The sequence below is a fragment of the Perissodus microlepis genome, unplaced genomic scaffold (genome assembly GCF_051167445.1).
Source record: "Perissodus microlepis isolate ML-2025 ecotype Zambia unplaced genomic scaffold, ASM5116744v1 scaffold_47, whole genome shotgun sequence".
Taxonomy (NCBI): Eukaryota; Metazoa; Chordata; class Actinopteri; order Cichliformes; family Cichlidae; genus Perissodus; species Perissodus microlepis.
The window spans coordinates 51,129-64,443 of NW_028182069.1; the positions used below are offsets into that span (position 1 = coordinate 51,129).

The 13,315-nt window shown below is 41.6% G+C and overlaps 2 protein-coding genes across 2 annotated transcripts; both read left to right on the forward strand.

Annotated features, from left to right (window-relative positions):
- Positions 1 to 5,234: 5,234 nt before the first annotated feature.
- Positions 5,235 to 7,705, forward strand: LOC146360490 (kinesin-like protein KIF1B). The gene is made up of 5 exons (XM_084922819.1): positions 5,235 to 5,238; positions 6,350 to 6,510; positions 7,114 to 7,262; positions 7,381 to 7,447; positions 7,595 to 7,705. Exons 1-5 carry the CDS (start codon positions 5,235 to 5,237, stop codon positions 7,703 to 7,705), a joined length of 492 nt encoding a protein of 163 aa, XP_084778945.1.
- A 2,049-nt stretch (positions 7,706 to 9,754) lies between these two features.
- On the forward strand, positions 9,755 to 11,917 carry LOC146360491 (kinesin-like protein KIF1B). Its single transcript, XM_084922820.1, has 10 exons — positions 9,755 to 9,760; positions 9,943 to 10,047; positions 10,146 to 10,279; positions 10,380 to 10,441; positions 10,536 to 10,681; positions 10,861 to 11,042; positions 11,135 to 11,206; positions 11,307 to 11,426; positions 11,520 to 11,672; positions 11,899 to 11,917. Exons 1-7 carry the CDS (start codon positions 9,755 to 9,757, stop codon positions 11,148 to 11,150), a joined length of 651 nt encoding a protein of 216 aa, XP_084778946.1. The 3' UTR covers positions 11,151 to 11,206; positions 11,307 to 11,426; positions 11,520 to 11,672; positions 11,899 to 11,917.
- Positions 11,918 to 13,315: the final 1,398 nt, after the last annotated feature.

Below are 13,315 nucleotides of genomic sequence, written 5' to 3' on the forward strand. Positions count from 1 at the left end.
TTTTCTCTAAAGAATCCAAATATGAAGTATTGTTGCTCCCCTTTGTTTCTGATAATGTCACTTTTACAAATCGTGTCCCATCAGCTCTCATGGCTGGTTTGGCTTTGAGGGTCGGGGAGGACAAAAAGCTATTAAGGACCTTTTGATCTGCAGTCCAGTTCTCCTCTAAAGTATTAAGGATGAAGCAACAGTGCTCCTCTTTGCTATTCTGAAATGTGTGTTAAACACAGTGTAGAAGGTAAGTAGAAGCTTACACAGCACCATCAGCCATCATGCTAAATTTGCATCTTCAAAAGTCAATGCAGCCAGACTCACACCTGATTATAAATGTTCAGGAGACACTGTTTAATGTTTAGTGTTAACTTAAATCACTCATCATTTACAGTATTACAGAGTTCGGGGTTATGGGTTAGCACTATCATGTTACCCGTAACTGTATTAACTATGGTAGCAACTTAACTAGCAGTGTTGGTCAAGTTACTTGAAAAAAGTAAATCAGTAACTAATTACTTCCCCCAAAAAGTAATCCCATTAATTTACTGATTACTTATTTTCAAAAGTAATTAATTACTTAGTTACTTTTTAAAAACATGATTTACAACCTGAATAGGTAATAAAGCGATAGATCTTTCAGCCCAATTCTACTTTTTCTGCATAATCCATCATACAAAATGTAATCAAATGGAAAAGTCTGTTTTTAAAACTTGTTTTATTAGTTTGAATCTTTTAACTTTATGCATCAAGCAAAAATTTAATTATATGCAACATTCTGACTAGAAGAAATTTGTTTAACATTTAAACCTATTATCTGCACATTCCAGCACATAAAATATATATTTTTTGTGTTTACACTCAGTCTTTCAAATAAATGCAAGTGAAACACAGCAGAAAATAAATAAAATCAAAGACTCAGCGGTCCTGTTGCTCTATTTTCACCTGTATAGCAGGCGGATGTTTGCCCTGGACCTGGTGAAGGTGTGCTGCAGCGGTCAGTGGAAGAATCCGCGAGTCTCTCTGTGAATTTCCAATCCCGTAGTAGCTACTCGGTGCTTGCTCGGAAGTTAAGGGTTTTTTTCGCTGTAAAAAGAAGTTTCTAAAAGTTTTTGTTACTTTTTACGGAATCAAACTCAAAGTAAGGTCAGTACTTCAACGCTTTAAACGCTGCACGGTCATACTCTCTCTGCACTCCTTGATAGATTATCCATTGTTGATCTGCACACAGCTGTTATTGTCATGAGACACTCTGGCAAAGAAATTATGGTTTTAGTAACGCAATAAGGCAGCCTGCTTACGGGAAAGTAACAGTAATCTAATTACCTTTTTTGCAATAGTAATCCCTTACATTACTCGTTACTTGAAAAAAGTAATCGGATTACAGTAACGCTTTACCCCGCGTTACTGCCCATCTCTGGCTGTGAAACACTAATAAAAAATGATTAACTCAAGTTTTTGCTGCTAAAGTTGGTTCTATCAGCTGCTGAATCACAGGATGTACTTGGTTATAGTCATTTGTGCATTTTGGGTTGCTTTAAATAAATAATGATGTGTTGTAATCATCCAGATCTAGAACCTTAAACTGCTTTTTCACGTGTCTGTAAATGAATTTCTTTCTTATCATTGTCCCGATTGGTGTCGGCTGACACTTGACACTCTGTGGCTTCTGATTTGTCTGTTGTCAAGGTCTCAGCTCAGTGCGATTCCTCACATTTTGTCATGATTAAAGGATGAATGTGAACACCGCTTCAGTCAGTGTGTTCACTTCCTGAACATGACACACTGCTGTAAACAGTGTGTCACATTACTTGAAAAAAGTAATCGGATTACAGTAACGCGTGGGCAGTTACTATCTCTATTAACTAGTCATGATAGAAGCCAATATTTCTGTCCTAACATGGTTTGAATATGTTTCACTACAAGCTAACATTTACAGCATGACTTTAAGCTAGCACCATATAAAGACGGTAAAAGACACTGTAATATGTAGAAATGCATGTGAAAAGTGTTATATTAGCAGTGGTTGTGCTACTCCACACAGCCACTTTAACATTACTGACACTGTATTTCTTACCTGTAAACAGTGGGTCGAGTGTGATAAAAGCTTGTGCAGAAAGTAGCAGGTGTAGACTGGCCCATAGCACTGTATGAAGTGATAAGATGTGAAAGGACATATATAGGGTACCTTAAAGGGCGCCTTAAAAGTGTTTCCCTGAGCTTTTACTTGCAGCTTGATATCTAAATAAATGTAAATAAATGTGAATGAAAAAAAAAAAGCGAGAAAAAGGAGGAGCCCGGAGCTTCGTCTTTCGCTCGGCCTACCCCGCTATAGCAGACGGACCGTCAGAGACTCGAACTTGGCCGTTAAACTCTGGGGTCTGAATGCTGGCCTGTTAACGCTGTGCACCACACAGCAGGCCAGTTCATGGTATAAAAAAAGGACATTTATCTTGTGTTCTTCAACAATTTTTTTTTTCGTTTTTCTAAATCTATTTAGCTTCTTGTGCAGTATTGTTCCACACAAATGACACATTCAAGCAGGTCATTATAAAAAAGACACACAGCTTATCATCTTATCCTTGTGCAACACCTAAAAGCACTCTGTTCATTTGTTTGCTAGATTAGCCGCTAGCATACACACACTGTGTTAGAGGCTTGTTGCTACCTAGTTAGCGATGCTACACACCTGTTACTGTGTATTTTTCAATGATTCAGCACTCCTTGGATTTTTAGACAGTAATGAGATCATCTGCACACTCCACAGAGGTCCAGAGTCCAAATGTGACCTCTAGCACCAAAGGCTTGCTGCAGTTCTTGGTGTCAGAGGTGACACACAAGGTATGGTTTTCGGTGGGATTACTTTTTCATATAGGACCAAGTATGTTTGGATAGCATTTTTCCCTTGAAAACTGCCGTTTAATATTAGACATTGTTGTCTAATGTTATAAATGTATTGATGTGAAAGGTGTAAGTGTGACAAATATGGAATAAGATACGAAATCAGAAAGGAGGCAAATACTTGTTCACAGGGCTATAGTCTGTAAATGGTCTTCTTTTGGCTATAGTAGATCTTTTACTTGTTCATTTTTTAATTGTTTGTTAAAATAGTTTTTTCGATCATATTGAGTATAGAGGAATGCAACTGTGAGCTTTAGCGATTATCCCGTTTCAACAGGACCATGATCCCGATGTGTGAGACAGCAGGGTGTTGCCAACTCCTCAGTAAGGAAAATCGCTATTGGCTGTCCTAAAAGTCGCTAGAAGTCGCCAAATGACATCATCGCCTAATTTGCATAATTAGTCATGCTAATATAATTGTAACCTACGTTGTTGGGGAGAGAAATAACATCATGGAAGAGACATAAAGTGAGTAAAAAACGTCCTAAATGCAGTTAGAATTTATTTAGAACTACAAATTAAATTTCTTTTAGCAATTATTGTTTTTTTAATGTCACAATTCCAACCCTGCTCCTTTATCCAGGCCTGGACCGGCAAAAGTGACCCGAAACTGGCACTCTGGTGGAGTTACTTTGTGTGTGAGAGTGCGTGTTTATAAGTAGTTTTAAACCTTGTGATCCACAAAACAGCATAACAGTAAAGGAAGAACTGACTGCATTACAGTCAGTGCGGGAGCAGCGGCTTCGCTCATGCGCGATTCATTTGCCGTTTGGACGCACAGGCGTGAACGTCTCCTGCCCTGATAGCAGCGGGGGGAGGACTATCCTCCGCCTGGGAGCGCTTTGGCACGGGTGAGGTGCCCACCGCAGCACCGCTGCTTGTTGAGAGTAAGAGCCATACGCGTTTTCACGTCAAAAAGTCGTCATAAATAAGTCTCCAATAATACCAGAAAAAGTCGCCAGATTTGTCGCTAGTCGCTTTTTAGAAAAAAAGTCACTAAGGGGGTCTGAAAACTCGCTAAATATAGCGACAAAGTCGCTAAGTTGGCAACACTGGCTGCCACTGGTGTTGTAATGTGTGATTTAGTTCCTCCTAACATTTCAGTATGCTTCCAGTATCTATCCTCTGTGATTACTGGCTCTTTAGACAGATTTAAATTAACACGTTCAGTAGCTGTTGTGAGATGAACTGGCATTTATAGTACATCTGTTCCAACACAGTGAAGTCACATGCAATGTAGATAGTCATCACAAGATGTTTTACCAAAAGCTTTTGTAATTCTTTTCAGTCTGTCAGTGTGGCATCTGTGTATACACTTGGATTTGAAGTTTATAGAGGTTAAAGAGCACATTGTACACGGGCCTTGAAGAAAAGGTATGTAGTCTTAAGCTCGATGTTTTGGTGGAGTCAGGGGTCTGTAGCATTTTGCACTTCCAGTAGACTGACGTTTGGTCATCATCATCATCATCACTGAGTCACAACATCTTCTCCTTCACCCTCACACTTTAACTCCACTCTGTTCCCTTTCATACATCATATATACTTAGTCTGCTACAGACCAGGAGGCGTAAAGCAGGATAAAGTTAAAAGTTTGACCCATTGTGTAAACTAACTTGAATGATCAACAACCAGGAGGAGGCAACGATTATGGAGGCACGGGAGGTGAGGACCACGCAGGTCCAGACGCCTTAACGCCCACTCACATCCTGGGCCATCTGACCTCAGGAATTCGCATGATAAGGTGGGGCCAGGTTTCACAATGAACACACCCGAAACTCTGGCTGATTGGGACCCACACCCAGTTTCACACCTTGGCTCAGGCGATTAGAAGATCATCAGGGGGTCCTTTTGTCCCTCTGTGGGGGGATACTCCCACTAGGTTTATATCTGGGACTCTCCACCATTTGACCTTAGAACTGAAGAAGCTTCTCGGATGAGAGGTGAAACGTCTTCAAGTAAACTTAAAGAAGTCCAGACGCTTTTCTTTGCAAGCTCCTTTGACTACGATGACCTGGATGACTCAGAACCTTCACAGACAAGACCAGCAAAGGTAATTTGTATGTTTGTATGTATTGTATGCTTTATATTTGGAGTCCAGGCGGAATTTTAGAGGAGTACCTGATGGCTGAAATGACAGTAATTTATGTTCCCTGACCAAGGATCAAGGAACATGTATTTTACACCAGTTGATACATGTACAGTCAAATCTATTGAATGTTGATAATATTACATTTAATGTAACCATTTAAAATGATTTTGTTTTTGTTTCTCCCAAAATCACGTACGTCAACACAGGATCCACCAGGGGTAGAGTTTTTGGTGAAAGCCACAAAAAGACAAAGATGGGTATGTCATTGTTTGTGGAAGTATTTAGACTAGTTTGATACACTGTAGTAGAGTGTATATGGTAGATTTGATTCAAGGAACATTATCATATGAAGATGAAAACAAAAGTTGTGCGATCTCTGAAAGTGTTTTGTTTATTTGCTTTTTGTTTGTTTATTGTTTATGAAACTGGTGACTTGGCTGTGATCTTCAGTCCCAGAGGCATCAAGATCCAGACCTAAGAAGAAAAGGCCACTAGTAAGTATGCTTTTGCTGATGCTTTTAATCACCACAGCTCATTTCATTCAGTACAAATACCTGTAGATATGTGATGATTCCAAGTTTACATTACACTAATGGCAGGAAACTGCATACATGTGTCACCTTATACACATACCACATACTATAGAATTCAGTCCCCTTTGCTTTTTGCAGTCTTATTGCAATATATAAGTACTTTTAACAGATGATGCAAGTGCAGTTAAATGCATTCACTCCAGTACAAATGCTTCTAACACAATGCTGTTGCAAGCAGCAGATTTTCTTTTTCTGTTGTCGATGTAGATTAGATAGAACTTTATTAATCCCTCGGGTGGTTCCTCCAGGAAATTCAGTTTCCAGTATCAGAACACTGACAGAAGTTGCATATTACAGAGTTAGAATATCAGGACGGGACCAGGTTGGTGGGGGTCAAACAGCAGATCCAGTCATGCAGTGATAATTCATATTTAATGCAGCAGATTTTGTTAGAAATGTGTAAACGATTGTATTCTAATCACATTGGCTAATTTTATATGCATATATAAATAAAAGGTATTTGTATTATGTCAACAGTCCTCCAACAGCATCCAGGAAGTACTATCCTATTCCCATGTCTCTGTCCAAACCAGGCGAGTGTTTCCATGTCACTTCAATGTGTTCTTTGCCATCAATAATTTTATGTTGATTTTTTGTTACATAAGCATGCCTCATGTGACCTTCCACTTTTTTTCCCTTGTCATTTCTCACCTCCTTTGGATATGTATGTATGTATGTATCTCTTATTTATATAATCCTCTTACCCAACTCTGTCCTCCTTCCTCTTCTTTTCCCCTTCAATCTCTCTCACCGTTCATCAATATCGCACATCCAGACTATACCCGTAAGATAGAGTTGATCCGCTACCTTGTGAGCGGCTATGTGAACGGCAAAGTGCTGGACACGCTGTCCGAGCACGCCAACTTCCTGGCGTCCTCTGCTGTGGCCAGTCTAGAGGACGAGGCTGACCAGCTCTCTCACTTCCCCTTCCTCCCAGTGACCCTGTGCTAACTGTCCCCAAGCATCATGGTTGGTACAGTGGACTCTGTTGTAGCTAATGAGCCAGACATTTGATGCTGGTTGCTGTAGTAATTAGAGTCGTGCTGTGCTCTTATAGTGCTCTGTGGCTGTAGGCGGTAGCATGGTAAAGCTCTGCTGTGGTTATGAGTGCTGCACCTTGCTGACATATCATTCACACCAAAAGAAGACGTGAATAGAGCAGTTTTCAAGTGTAATAACATTCCTTTCGATCATATTGAGTATAGACGAATGCAACTGTGAGCTTTAGCGTTTAGCCCGTTTCAACAGGACCGTGATCCAGATGTGTGAGACAGCAGGGTGCTGCCACTGGTGTTGTAATGTGTGATTTAGTTCCTCCTAACATTTCAGTTTGCTTCCAGTATCTATCCTCTGTGATTACTGGCTCTTTAGACAGATTTAATAGAAGTGTGTGAGCTATTGGCTCAGTATAAAGGGTCAGTAGTGTTTTCACGTCACCTATCCATCCTCCATTTAGTCACCCAAAGCATGTAGTAAATACTCCTCACTTTTATTCATCTTCTCTTAAATTCAGACAAATTCCCACTTGTTAACGTTGAGCTTGTGTGTGTGTGTGTGTGTGTGTGTGTGTGTGTGGCACTTGCAGCCACCAAGTTGAACACCATCACCAAATCCAACCTGGGTCAGTGTGTCAGCAAGTACGACCTGCTGGTCTGGTTTGAGATCAGTGAGCTGGAGCCCACTGGAGAGTGAGTATCCACCTGGAGTGTTATATTCACGCACAAGCTTTAAAGGAACCATAAAAATTATCTCCAGGAAGAATATTATACGTTGGGATGTTGTGTCACCTCCTCCCTCCATGCACAGGTACATCCCAGCCATCGTGGATCACAGTGGAGGCCTGCCCTGTCATGGTACCTACCTGCTGCACCAGGTACAGGATTGGTGCACATGTTGTTTTCTTATTACTCACACAGTGGTAACTGCTTCCTTTGTACACAGTTGAATATCTTCTTTTAAAGCGTAATGTTGCTCTAGCTGTGCTCACTGTGATCCTGAGCTCCTGTTATGTTTGCTGCAGGGGGTCCAGCGGAGGATCACAGTGACCCTCATCCACGAGAAGGGCAGCGAGCTCCATTGGAAAGATGTTCGTGAGCTGGTTGTAGGTGAGCAGCCTACCTTTAGGGTCTAGTCGTACTATACCTCTCTGTAGAAAACAAAAACCCCAAAGCACAGAAACAATGTTTTATAGTGTTTGTGTGCTTTTGATAGAGGAAGACAGGACAGAACATCATTAAAGGGATTTGACTTTGTGAGATCACACTGAAAACGCACCACTCGGTTCACTCTGAGATATTTTCAGTCTGGAAAGATGAATCTGTCGGGCTTTAGGCTGCTTCTCACTTTAAGCAGTTCATGCTGTAGCTGATGGACCAAAAAATGACATTTGATATTTTAGACATTCAGCTGCTGACTCTGAAGCCAACAGGCTCTTGAGTGTGGATGATTGTGTTGGTACTGGATGCTGTGATAAAACAGCTGTTCTGATCTGTCTTCATTCATGCCTGTCGATATTAAGCCTCCTAAGCTCCAAACCAGTAAAAGCAATCTTTGGAGGCAACACCCTTTTTAGTACTTTGCTGTATTTGTTTGTGATTGTGTGACACTGAACCACAGTGCTATGTATATCCTCTGTAACACTCAGATGTTTCCAGATCAGTGTTTTCCCCTCAGCTGTTTCTCACTATAAAGTCTTACCTCAGTAACAATGAGGCACCAGCAGAGCATATCTGGCTCTGAGTCTGTGGCTGATAGTGCCCCCTGCTGTTAGTAACAGGAACAGTGTAATCTTATATGGAGCTCATAGTGATGGTCTTAAGATTGCTGCTGCAAGGCAGTAATTTGTATCCATGTGTGCTGTCTATTCTGAGCATATGCAGTTATGTGAGCTCTCAGGTTTTATGTATCAGGACATAAATTTTAAAAAAATCAGGTCCTTAGTAGGTCTTAATATGGGGTAAATGCAACCTCAGATGAACAACACAGAACACATTATACCAGGTCATTATTTATTTAACAAACACTGAGCCGAAATTCAGATGTTTAAAAAACTAAGTACATCCAAGACTATTTCCATAATTAGTTAAGAGGGTCAGTATCAGCCAAGTGCTAATCAAATGCAATAGATCATCAGTAAGTGTAACCACTACTGTCAGTTTGCTGGTGTGGTGTATTCAGGTAAGTGGTAACATACTGAGGAGAAGAGAAGCAGTTGTTGATACCCATGAATCTGGGAAGACTTTGAAGTCGATCATTTTACAGCAAGAAAGATTATTCTCAAGTTAAAAAAAATCAAAGACTGTTTCCAATCTTACCAGGAGTGGACGTCCCAGAAAATTCACCCCACACATCTGAGGCTCTACAGGCCACAGTTAGCATGCTAAATGTTGGAGTTCATGACAGTGCAATTAGAAAAAGACTCAACAAATATGGCCTGTTTGGAAAGGCTTCCAGGAGAAACCATTTTCCCTCTAAATACAACATGGCAGCATGGGTTAGGTTTGCAAAGTTGAAAACCTAAGCCCTAATGCACAGCTTCAACATTGGTGAAAACCAAACACGGCATATCAGCACAAACACCTCATACCAACGGTTTTGCTCGGGTGATGATTATTTGAGCTTTTTTGCTGCCAAAGAATCTGCAAAGTGTCCAGGTCACTGAAGTATTCAAGAGTCAAAGAGATCATCGTTGGGTCAGTGACCCCAGAGCGCAGCAGCAAAGCAACAACAGAGTGGTGCTGCATGGCTCAAAGTTGAGACTTCAACATGATTGAACGTTACGAAAGCTGTGAATGAATAAATATCTGCAAACTTCAATGAACCGAAGAAACATTGTAAAGACAAATGGGCCAGAAATCCGTCCACACTGCTGTGAAACACTAATAAAAAATGATTACCTCAAGTTTTTGCTGCTAAAGTTGGTTCTATCAGCTGCTGAATCACAGGATGTACTTGGTTATAGTCATTTGTGCATTTTGGGTTGCTTTAAATAAATAATGATGTGTTGTAATAATCCAGATCTAGAACCTTAAACTGCTTTTTCACGTGTCTGTAAATGAATTTCTTTCTTATCATTGTCCCGATTGGTGTCGGCTGACACTTGACACTCTGTGGCTCCTGATTTGTCTGTTGTCAAGGTCTCACCTCAGTGCGATTCCTCACGTTTTGTCATGATTAAAGGATGAATGTGAACACCGCTTCAGTCACTGTGTTCACTTCCTGATATGTCAGAACTGCGCTCACGTCACTCACTTTTTTTAACAACATGACACACTGCTGTAAACAGAGACCCTGTAATGTTAGCACCAAGTAGGACTTCATAAAAAATAATGCTGTCAAGCTAACTTTTCCTCTTTCTGTCTTTTTCAGGACTTTGAGGCAGTGTGGGACAGCTCCCTGCACAACTCCCTCCTGCTCAACCGCGTCACTCCCTATGGAGAGAAGATCTACATGACCTTATCTGCGTATCTGGAGGTCAGTCGCTGCTCCGCCGTGTTGTACCTGTTTGTATGTGTTTTTAAGTCTCTTGATATCATCGTGTCTAACACACACCCTGTATCTCCTTTCTGCAGCTGGACCATTGCATCCAGCCTGCCATTATCACCAAAGACATCTGCACGGTCTTTTACTCCCGAGACGCCAAGATTTCCCCACCCCGTTCTCTCAAGAACCTCTTTGGGACTGGATACTCCAAAACTCCTGACTGGTAAATCTGGGCTGCTGTACTGTGGCCATCTCTGCTTCACAATCAAAGATATCTGCCCTGTTACAAAGTTTCCTTCTTCATAACTTCTGCTTCATTATAGCAACCGAGTGACTGGGATCTACGAGCTGAGCTTGTGTAAGATGTCTGACACTGGAAGCCCAGGTGAGTGGACATGAAACATGTTTAAAGAACGGCAGCTGTTTTATCATAATTCTGTGGAGAGCTTCATCCTAATGAGGGCTCATGTCCTGAGCAGGGATGCAGAGGAGGAGGAGGAAGGTCCTGGACACATCAGTGGCTTACGTGCGTGGAGAGGAGAACCTGGCCGGCCGGAGGCCCAGAGGAGATATCCTCATCCTAGAGCACCAGTGGGAGCTAGAGAAGATGGAGCAGCTGCAGGAGGTGGGGCCTTAAAAGATTCATAAAGAAATAAATCTGTTTAATATCGTAGAGGGAAAAATGACTTTTCAACTCAAAGACCAAAGTGCTATTCTAAAAAGTTTTTTCTTAGAGTACAGACTTTACATGACTAACCCCCCCCTCTTCTCCCCACCTCACATTCGCCCCCATCTTTCGTCCAGGTGGAAAAGATCCGTCACCTTCTGGGAGAGGCGGCTCCCGTGGGAACAGCTCCCACCACCAAGTCCCTGAGTGAGTCTCAGTCCCCCAGCGTGAGCTCCGGCACTCTGTCCACGTCCACCTCCATCTCCTCGCAGATCTCCAGCACCACCTTTGAAAGCGTGAGAAGGAGCTGGCCACCAAGGTGAGAAAAACGTCGGCTTAGTGGGCGTTCTTGTTGCTGCCTTCTTCCTTCTCTGCTTGGAGCTGATCGGTCTTGTTCCTGTTGTGTTGTAGTGCCTGCGCCTTCTGACACACACCTTCAATAGTGAATACAACCAGCTGGTGAACAGCATCAGTGACTGCAAGGTGAGAAATAATACAAATAAATAAAAAAATAGCCTTTCTGTGTCACATCAGGGAGTTCATATATTGACGTCTACCTCATCCTGCTGTTGTTTCACTTCAGCTTTCTGACATCTCACCGACCGGACGTGATCCATCCGTGACGAGCTTCAGCAGTGCCACCCTCACCCCTTCCTCTACCTGCCCCTCTCTCGGACTCCCGCTGAGGCTCCATGGGCCAGAAGTAAACATATTTTTAGGAACATTGACCTCGATCTGCAAACGGTTATTGACAGGTTATCTATTTGATTCTAACTTGGTGTGATTTGTGTTAAAGGACCCCTGAGAACAGCTCACGTGCCTCCAGTCCCTCCTGCTCAGACTATGAAAACTTCCTGATGGTTCCCACTCTGGAGACCTCCTACCTTGCGCGGGCTGCAAAGAACGAGTTCCTGAACTTGGTGCCTGATATTGAAGAAATGCGACCAGGGTGAGTAATGCCATATTAACCCAAATACTGTCACTATGACATGTGTCTCACAGACCAAATGTAAGTCGACACTCATGTTCTCTAGTTCAAGCAGAAATGATGTGGATCGATTCAAATTCCTGAGCCTGGATGATTTCAGCTGGAAACAAACCAACTCTGCTTCTTCCTTAGAAAAACAAGCGCTCTCTTAAAAAATAAATAAATGAATAAAATCTCTTCTTTTCAGATCTGTTGTGTCCAAGAAGGGTTTTCTGAGCTTCATAGAGCAACAGCGACCAGGACCCCGTGGAGCGAGGCGTCCTCAACTTCTCCACAGCACAGGTGGAATACAGTGAAGACCAGCAGGCCATGCTTAAGGTTTGAGGCAGGATAGACGTAAAACTCTCCCCATAGATCTAAGCTGGCGAGGCGGCGCAGCGGACTGACAAAGAACTGAGCGTGCGGAGCGGTACGCGGGAGAACCACCGCTTCCATCCTTTCTGAAAAGCCTTTGAAAATACCAAAAATATCAAGTGTTAAAACTTATTAATCATTGTGATTCTTGACAGTTTTCTCTTGTAAGTAGACTTGGGGCTTAAGTCTCTTTTCATGCGACTAAAACGTTTAAGTTCCTCAGAACTTTTGCCTCCCCGCCTTCCTCCAGCAACCCCGCTGCCAGCTTAGCTTTCCCCCTCTCTATTCCCTCCCCTCAGCTTTTTGTGTTTTCGTTTCGATGACAATGTTTGCGTCTAATTTTGTTCCGCTTGGTTGTCATTCCCAAACTCCCCTAACTAAGTAGCATGTTGTAGTAGTCTACTTGTGTGTGCACGACTCTTTAGAAACTTTCCGTTTGCCAATCATCTGTACAAAAAAATGTCTCTATCAGTGTTATTTGTCTCCTAAAATGAGTTTCATTTTTTTGTTGTTGTTGTTGTTGTTGTTGTTGTTGTTTTTTTATTAAATGAACATGCTTGCATGATACCTGCAGCCAGAGCTGGACTGGGACAAAAAATCAGCCCGGGCATTTTGACTAGAGACCGGCCCACCAGGTATTATAGGAAAAACCATAAAGCCTTTGAATGAAAACAAACGTCGTTGTGACAGTGATGTACACTGTCTTGTTGGTACATATATATCAATCTAATAAACTTAAACCTACACCATCCTCCCTATTCTGCTATTCTAAACAGTACTTAGCCGAAACCCAAAGACTGCTTGGTTGAGTTAACTTCCTGAACTATCTACAACATATGGTGGAAACCTGAAATTAAGACAGAGAAGACTAGAGGTGAGACATGACCATTACTGAATATTAAAAATAATAAATGACAGATTTAGTGATATTTTCATCAACTATTTATTTACCACATCAATAAACAGCATGGCAGGGCAAAATATTTTTTCTAACATGGCAACCTTTTAAAAGTGAAAGGAGACAGAAAGACAGGTGAGAAAGAATAAAACTTAACTGACTTTTTGATGGCATTTTACACAAAGTACTAGTACAGTATCTAGAAAATGTGGGAAAATACTGGCATCATGTACAGTACTTTCTTCTGAAGAAATTATGTTGGGACCCTGAAAAAAACTTACTATGTACAATAATGGATTTCTATAAATTTGACATCAGATGAAAACTTTGGTTGTAAGATTCGGATAATTAT